The sequence below is a fragment of the Aphidius gifuensis genome, linkage group LG1 (genome assembly GCF_014905175.1).
Source record: "Aphidius gifuensis isolate YNYX2018 linkage group LG1, ASM1490517v1, whole genome shotgun sequence".
NCBI classification, from domain to species: Eukaryota; Metazoa; Arthropoda; class Insecta; order Hymenoptera; family Braconidae; genus Aphidius; species Aphidius gifuensis.
This window is the reverse complement of record NC_057788.1, coordinates 22,312,375-22,321,680: the sequence shown is the minus strand read 5'-3', so window position 1 is coordinate 22,321,680 and position 9,306 is coordinate 22,312,375. Positions and strand designations below refer to the sequence as shown.

At 24.1% G+C, this 9,306-nt stretch overlaps 1 protein-coding gene across 1 annotated transcript; it reads left to right on the top strand.

The window, feature by feature from the left end:
* Positions 1 to 174: 174 nt before the first annotated feature.
* LOC122860772 (uncharacterized protein DDB_G0283697-like) lies at positions 175 to 6,482 on the top strand. Its single transcript, XM_044164746.1, has 14 exons — positions 175 to 320; positions 480 to 820; positions 909 to 1,096; positions 2,101 to 2,199; positions 2,283 to 2,355; positions 3,143 to 3,199; positions 3,272 to 3,524; positions 3,610 to 3,775; positions 5,187 to 5,315; positions 5,386 to 5,470; positions 5,607 to 5,690; positions 5,779 to 5,974; positions 6,060 to 6,228; positions 6,316 to 6,482. The coding sequence occupies exons 2-14, from the start codon at positions 504 to 506 to the stop codon at positions 6,333 to 6,335; spliced, it is 1,836 nt and encodes a 611-aa protein (XP_044020681.1). The 5' UTR covers positions 175 to 320; positions 480 to 503; the 3' UTR covers positions 6,336 to 6,482.
* Positions 6,483 to 9,306: the final 2,824 nt, after the last annotated feature.

Below are 9,306 nucleotides of genomic sequence, written 5' to 3'. Positions count from 1 at the left end.
TAACCAATCACACTACATCTATATCTGAAAAACCGGGACTACCTTATTAGTTATTGGTGAACTTGACATAAAAGCATGGTGTACAAAAAAAAACCGGCTTGCTTGCATATTGGCTTGCATCGGCGTGGTGGTGGTTGGTTGCTAGGCGCATCATCAAGGACGCTCTCGTTGTCTCGTTTTTTTGTCGCGCATAAATATTATTTTTTACTGTGTTGTGTCTTGTATTGGTGCTTAAATTAATTGTTAAATAAACATTAATGTGTTGTTATAAATGTTCTACTTGTAAAATTTAATTGTTTATTTTTAATATTTTAAAAAAGGTATATTATTTAATTTAAATAATCACATGTGATATATATTTTTCTATTTTAGTTTATACACAAAATAATTCTAACCTCAAATTTTTTTTTTTTTTATGCATAATCAAGTTTTTTGTATTTATGTCTGATATACTTATTTTTTTTTTTGGGTGTTTATAGCTTTAATAAGAATTAAAATAAAAAATGCCTTATCAAAATCATTCGAGACGTGATCGTGATGACCATCGACTTCCAGTATCAAGAGAGGAAGAATTAAGATTAATGAGAATAAGAAAAGAGTGGAAAAAAATGCAAGAATTAAAAGAAAAACATGAAAGACATAAACAAGAACGTATTGAAAAATTTGAATTAGAAAGAGCTCGCAAGCTGGCCTTGCAAAAATCTAAAACTAATAGATCATCACATAGTCCAGATTCTAGTCGAAGTCGATCAAGAGATAATAATAAATCAAGGTCTGGTAATCATTCAATAGCATGTAAAACATCAATTATGTCTGAAAAGTGAGAGTTTAATTTTAAAGCATTTAATCAAAATTATAATTTATATATTTTGTTTTTTTTTTTTAAACTATATTTTTACTTTTTAAAGATGTGATACTGGAAGTTCAAGTACTAAATTATTCAAAGGTCCCGAAGGAACAAAAATTAGTATAGATGAACTTAAAAAAATTAAAATTGAAATTGGTAAACAAAAGAAGATTGGATCAACAAATAAAACAGCTGATATTGAACGTGATATTATTAATCCAGAGGATGTAATTGTTAGAAGACGAGATGGTAATGTCAAGAGTAATTTTATTTACCTTTTTTTTTTTTTTTTTATAAAGATATATTAAATATATATCAGTCGATTTTAACTTTTTTAAAAATAAGAAGAATTCAATTCTGTACTTTTTTTTTGAAAAAAACTATTTAATTATTGTTAAAATTGTGCATCGACATGAAGATTAATTATTAAGGATATATCAACGTCTCGAAGATTAATCAACATTTAGCATTATCATTGAAGATTAATATCAACATCTTGAAGATAAAATATTATATCTAAACAATTTTATATTCATATAGGATTGAACTTCATACGAAGATATCAACGTGGATTTGGTCTTTGATTAAAATATCAATTATCCATAGATTTGAAGCATTTTTATGTGTAAGAAAAACAAAATATTCTTATGAATTTATGCTGTGGTATAAATGTTTGGCTTTGTTTTTGCATTATTTTTTTGTTGCAACTAATAATTTTTATTATTATTATTTTTTTAAATAACTAGTTTATTTTTATTTTTTTATTTTATGAATGATTAAAACTTTTATTATTGTTTTTTTTTTTTAACACAGTGCTTAATTTAACTGCTTTGGCATGATATAGTATACCTAACTTATGTAGCTCTTATTCTATTTATTATTTTTTTTAATTTGACAAATGAAAACTACTGGAAGATTTGTGATCATCTTGAAGATTTAAAAAAAAAAAAACCCAATTTAATGGGGGAAAATTATTATTATTGTAATTTTTTTTTAATCAAACACAAAACAAAAAACAACACTGAAGAACAAAAATATTGCATCTCTGAAGACAAAAAAAAAAATAAGAATCAATTACAAATTGACAAAAAAAAATAATTTCATTTTCAGTTAAAACTTAAACATTAGACTTTATTAAAATCTAATGACTAATATTATCAGTAGACTATTTTCATTTTTTTTTTTAAATTTATTATAAAAAAAATTATTTTATTTGTATCGTTCGTCAATGAAGTTAAAATCTGTTCCGGCAGGAGAAGGTGCAAATCCAATTTTCGAACGTGAAGAATTAAATCCAAAAGATACTGAAGATAAAGAGCGACGAGTTATTGTTGAAACAAATGAAAAAAATGGTAATTTTAACTTATTGTCTATATTGTTTTTTTTTTTTTTCACCAAGAAATAGTTTATACTATATTTGTTTTTTTTTTTACAGAAAATAAAAGACGACGTTCAATTTCATTGAGCCCACCACGTCGAAGTCGAAGTCCTTCACGTCGTACCTCCAGGTATATGCTCTTTTTAACTTTACAGATTTTTTTCACTGAATATTGCTTTTTTTGAAAAAAATAAAAACAAATGGATATAAAAAAAACTGTATTTTTTATACAGACAAAAAAAATTTAATCATAAAAATGGATAAATTAAAAAAAAAAAAAAGGATGAAATATGATGGATACATTTACATTGCTTTTGTAATATTTCATATTGCTAACATAACTTTTTTTGTTCACATAACAACAGATTATTTTGTTCTAGTAATTATTCAACAAATGGACAAACATCATTGGACTAACAAACACGACGAGCGCATGTTGCTTGGTATTGCATTTTATTATTTGTCTCAATTTTTAATATCTTTTTTCTTCATATTCATTACAGCAAACAGGGAGACCAAAACTAATAATCAAATACAAAAAAAAAATATTTTTGGCATCATTGCATGCCTAAAAATTATTTTATTTTTTCTTTTGGAAAACTTTTGTTGAATTATATTGATGTTCAATAAGAGTACTAGAAGTATTGTATATTTTTTATTTTATTTTTTTTTTAAATTATTATTTTTTTTTTTTGTTATTCAACATTTCATAATCACATTAAACTAAAATTATTATTATTTTAGTTGTTTTTAATTAACAAATTTTAGATTTTTTAAAATTTTACTTATGTAATTTTTAATGCATTATCATTTTGCTTTAAATAACGAAAACTGATTGTTGTTAATAGATTTTATTAGCACTGCTAATATTGCAAAAATTATAAAAGAATATTGTCTGATTATTAGTTTTGTATTAGGTATGACTCTTCGTCAAATTACTATCTTGAGACAAATAATAGACACAGAAGTCATAGGTAAATATTCAACAATAATTCTCATTCTCAAGTAAATAAATTTTTAATTTTCTTTAAATTTATTATTTACAGTAGAGAAAAACGTGATCGTCACAGAGATTATAGATCTTCTCGAAGATCTAGTTCAGAACGTTCACATAGACATGAATCTCATCGTTCAAATTCTCGTGAACGAATTAATAATTACAGAAATAATAGTCACAATAGAGATACACATTATATGCATCTAGATGCTCGTGATTATGCGAGAAATGATTTAAGAGATAGAAGACTTTTACCACCGTACTACAATATTGAACCAATGCCAGTTTCATTTTACTATCCAGTAAGTTGTTGTTAATTTTTTAAAATAAAAATTTGATTAATTAATTTAATTATTCGACTAATTCTTTTTTTCTTTTTTACTCTAGAATTTTGCCAGACCAATTATGATTAATCCAATGATGACAATGAGAGGACCACTACCAATTGGAAGAGGCAGGATGCCACCAATAATAGCACCTGTTCGTCCACCATTTATGCCACGAGGATTTATACCTCCAAAAGTTTTTAGACAAAATATTCCACCAACACAAAGTAATTATTAATAACTAATTATTAAATAAAATAATAAATACCTCAAAATTTGATTACTAATATTTATTTTATTTTGTTATTTTAGAATATGGGCGCAAGTTTTGATCAACGTGAATACACATAGTGATATTCAACTACTGTAAATAATATAAATGCAGCTCAAACTTGGTTGTATATAAATCAAGACATTTAAATTTTATGCATGAACTTTGTTATTTTTTTTTTAATCATTCTGACGTATATTAAATGTATTTTTAGAATTTACAATTGGGTTTTTTTTTATTTATTAAAAATTAATTTTGTTAAATAATGAATAAGTAAATGGGGGTAAAATTAACCCTTGATATAAGGGTAATCAATGTTTTTTCTTACCAATAGATGGCTAATAGTCAATTTTTTATTTAACATTCAGTGTTTATGTTTGAAATTTTCAAATATCATTAATTGATGATTCATATTTTATTGCAATTATTCGGTGTATAACACCATTTTTTCGTTTATTTTTTTTGGAGCGGATCGATTGACCAATCCCGTAATTTAATTGAAAAAATAAATCTTATATATAATAGGAATGATTAATAATCATCATAAAAAAAATATATAAAATAACAATTTATAAATAATTTATTAAACTTTTTTAAATATAAAACCGCGCGTCAACATGAAGAATTATTAAAGATATATCATCGTCTCGAAGATTAATCAACATTTAAAATTATCATTGAAGAATAATATCATCATCTTGAAGATAAATTTTAAAAATGAGTAAATATAAAGCATTGTTATGGTAAGAATAACAAAAATTTTCTGATAAATTTTTAATGTGGCATTGATGTTTGGCTTTGTTTTAAATTTTTTATTTAATTATTATTTGCAACTAATTGCTTGAATTAATATGTTTTTGTTTTTTTAAATTATTTTTGTAATGAATGCTTCAATAAGGCTTTTTAAATTTTTTCATTATTGTTGGGCATAATTAACACAGTATTTAGAACAAATATTTTTATCATTAATATTTTACTTGAAGATAAAATTTAAACTTAAATTAAATTCATTTTCATAATTGAGTTTTTTTTTTGTAAATAATTTTTTTGTATTAAATAAATTAATGTTTTAAATGTGGAACCAAAACAACGCTGAAGATCACGATATCAAGATAAAGTATCACCACTGAAGACAAAAAAAAAAAAATCATTTCTTAAATAAAACAAAAATTAATTAAACTTTTTAATTATCATTTCAGTTTGAAATTTTATGTTAAAAAAATTAAATGATTTTTTTATTTTTCAATTTATAAGTAATGGCTAATAATAGTCAACTATTTTCATTTTCACAACTTGCTATAGAATAAAAAAAAAAAAATATTCTAATTTAAAAAATACTCTAATTTTTTATTGTATTCATGTATAATGTTATTCGTCAATGAAGTTAAAATCTATTCTGGCAGGGGAAGGTGCAAAACCAATTTTTTCACGTGAAGAATTTAACTCAATGTCAACTGAAGATCGAAGAGTGATAAATCTTGATGACCAACCAATCGGTAACAATTTTATTTTAAATTAATTAACTAACAATATGTCATTTATTTATTTTTCTATTATCAATTTCAGCTAATTCACGTCGTTCTCGTCGTTTGAATTCACGAACTCCTCCCCCGTATCGTCATTCAAGTCGAAGTCCACATCGAGGACCCAGGTTAATAATTATATTTGTTTTTTTTCTTTTTGAACAATGATGTCATACAAAAAAAGTGGATGGCTTTAATTAATTGTTTGACAAATTCACGAGACCAAATAAATTTATTTTCTAATTAAAAAATATAATACCATAGGCATGAATCATCATCTAGGCATCATGGTAATCACAATGAAAGACATGGAAGTCCAAGAGAACACAGAAATTCAAGACACAGCAGGTTAATATATTAAAAATATTATTTTTTTAAATAATTAATATTGATTTTAACTAATATATATTTGTTTATGTTTAATTTTTGTTTTCAGTTATCATCGTTCACCATTACGTGATGAACGTGATAGCAGATATCATTCGAGTAGAAGTTCAACTCATCGAGATTACCATCATGCTCGTGATAATTCTAGAGATCGAAGAAACGGAGATGATAGAATTCGTGATCGAGGCATTTCATATCCTCATCCCTACATGACTGAGCCAATACCACTTTCTATGTATTACGGGGTAATTATATTTTAATTATTTTAATTTTATCAAATATTTTAAAAACAAGTAAGTAATTTAATTTTTTTGTTTTAAATATTTCTAGAACTTTGTAAGACCAATGATTATGGATCCACTGATGGCAATGCGTGCACCAATGCCACCAATGATGAGAGGAAGAGTACCACAAATGATGGGACATATGAGACCACCTTTTGGAGCTAGATTTCAATTACCCCCACAAATATTTAGACCAAATATGCCACCAAATCAAAGTTAGTTTTTTTCATTTTTTCATTATCTTATATATTTATTTTTTTTAATTGAAATTAATATATATTTTTTTTATTTATTTATTGCAGGATTTGGTCGTATGTTTTGATGAAACAAATAATCTAGATACAAATGTAATTTGTTTCTACTTTTAACGTTATAGTAAAATGTAAATAAATGCTCAAAATTTTTTATTAAATGAAAATAATTATTTTCATTTATAATTTTTATTATGTGATGTCTATTTTTAATTAATCTATAAATATAATAATGTTTTTTTACTTTAACAAATATTAGTTTTGTTTTGCAAGAGTAAACTAAGTACTATGAAAAAAATAAGCAAACAATTTGTGTCAAAAAATAATTTGTCAATGCATGTTTAAAATAAAATAAAAAAAAAAAAATTATTTAAAATTATAACTTGATGTCTAATTTATTCATAAAGATATTACTAAAACATCAATTATTACAAGAAAAATTAATTATTATTTTTATTATATTGAGGTGAATCCCAATAAATTTCTCCAATTTTATGTTCAAATAATTTTATATTATCAAGTAATTCCCCAACTCTTTTATCGAATAGTTTAAGAAATTTAATCCACACTTCAGCATTACGTTCATTTTCAGTATTAGTTTCATCATCATCAGCATCATTACAAGTATAAGAAGGACCAGCTTCTTCCCAACAACCCTTGATAGCTTTTGAACGTTTTTCTGTAGCACGTATCATTGATGGTGTCATTCCTTTTTTTGGATATTCTTTATACTTTTCGATACATTGTTTTTTATACAATAAATTAACTGACATTTGAATAAGTTTGGTTGACGACATCAAAAGTTGAAAATGTAATGAACGAAAAACTTTTTGATTGGAAAGTTCTTCCAACTCACTGATACGTTCCATCTTATCAACTTTTTTTGATCTTTTTTTCTAAAAAAAAAAAGATATTTAAAATTTAGAGGAAAAAAAAAATAAACTCAACGAAATACATTTAAATAAAATAAAATAATTAAATAATTTACTTACCATTAGACTTAAATAATACACTTGAATACACTAAAGTATATTAAAACAATCTTCAAGATAATAATTCAAACACAAAAGAAAATAATTAATACTTTTAACAATTATTAAAAGATATTTAATATTTTTATTTTCACGTAAAGTGTTTAAGCTGCGAGAGCAAAAATGATTATGATGATAATGATGAATTGGCAGGATAATATAAATATGTACTTGTGTAATTATGCGCATCCTTTTTTTATATATTTAATTTAAATTTCGGTGAATTAGCCCTCCTCCCACCGAACGGGATTCATGGTCAAAAACAATTTCAATCCTGTCAATAATTGTATATACAAATCAACAAAATTTTTAAACGGAATTGTTTCAACATTTTAACAATCAGGAGAGTGATGTACATTCAATAACACCCTAATTGCTTGAAAACTTGGCTGGGAAATTGTCAGTTAGCCGAAGGACAATCCAAATTTAATAATTAAAATTTGAAAAATGATAATAATAATATATATATAATTTAATAATAACAAATAATCAATTTCATATATGTATATATGTAAAATTTACATTCAACACATATATTTTAAAATAATTAATTTGTATTGATTTGTTCTAACGAGAATTGAATATAACAAAAAAAAGTAATTAAAAAATTGCCCGAAGATGTGTTTTTTTAAATTGAAAACAAAACAATTATAAATGATTGACTGGTGTAATTAACTATAACAACTAAAAAGCATTTTAACATTGAAAAAAAAAATACAAAAAATTATCATGAAAAATGTTTTCAATAAATTTAAAATGAAAAGTTAATTATAAAATAAATATTTTGATGACTTTGATAACAAAATTACGACTAAAAACAAATAATGTAAAATGTTTTTACTGATAAATTTAAAATAGAAAATATTAAAAAATAAAATAGCATATGATTTTTTTTATCAAATTGAGTATACTCTAACTGAACTTTCATGAATAAAATGAATAAAATTTTATATTTTCATTGTCAATGTTAATGTCTCAATAAGCTATGATCTGCATTTGATGGGGATTTTGTTTGTTGATGAATTGTTATTAAATTATGAATAATTTATGCTGAAAATAACCCACGAACCCAAGAAAATCCTAAAAGAAAAATAAAAAAAAGAAAAAAAAAGAACTAAGATAAATAATGACAATTTAAAACAGACAAGAACTATAATTTAAATAACGCCTGAATCACGAGAACAAAGCTAGACCGTTTTTTAATTAATTAAACGACCAAGTTGAATAATATTTAAAAATATTAGTCAATATTTTGAGAATAATTATGACAAACTCGATGATATAATCATGCTGAAAGAAACATTTACATTCTATTTATCCATGTTTAATTAATTATATATGCAACTGACCTTTTGGTGCCTCAAGATACGCCTGATGTTTTCAGGTGGTACCAAGAAGTTGCTGCTTTTGTTGTCCAGCATACAGATGGTACCAGGAAGAAGTTGATCCAACATACAGCCACCATAATCACTGACTCTAATAACACTCTTTAACATACACTTTACACTATTTAAAATATATTTTGCAACACTTGATCAACCACTCCAAGCTAGACACTCAATTTCAATTTTTAAAAACACACTTTAACACAATCTGATGTATTTTTTTTTTAATTATTAATAACACCAACATGTAAATTGAACAAATCAATCTGAGTTTAATCTTTTACAATCTATTTACATACTTGAAGTTTATAATTATATCTAACACATGAATTATAAATTGTCAATTAAGTCAAGTACATAATTTGCAAATTCAACATATCAAGCTTTTGTTTTATTAACTACCTGATGATTCAATTGTATATAATAGATTGTAAAATAATTTGATCAATTTGTCATTCAAAAACTAACTCTCACTATTTAACAATGTATCAGCATCATCAACATTAACACTATTTGTTTTTGATTGATAAACTTACATTGTTCTTACACATGTTATTCATTTTTGGAGTATTAACATCATGTTTTCATAATTGAATGGTACTCAATATCACCCATTATTACTATTG

Coding starts and splice junctions, on each gene's coding strand:
- LOC122860772 (XM_044164746.1), top strand. CDS start 504: ATGCCTTATCAAAATCATTCGAGACGTGATCGTGATGACCATCGACTT. Junction 3,525..3,609: donor CAGTTTCATTTTACTATCCA/GTAAGTTGTTGT, acceptor TTTTTACTCTAG/AATTTTGCCAGACCAATTAT. Junction 6,229..6,315: donor AAATATGCCACCAAATCAAA/GTTAGTTTTTTT, acceptor TATTTATTGCAG/GATTTGGTCGTATGTTTTGA.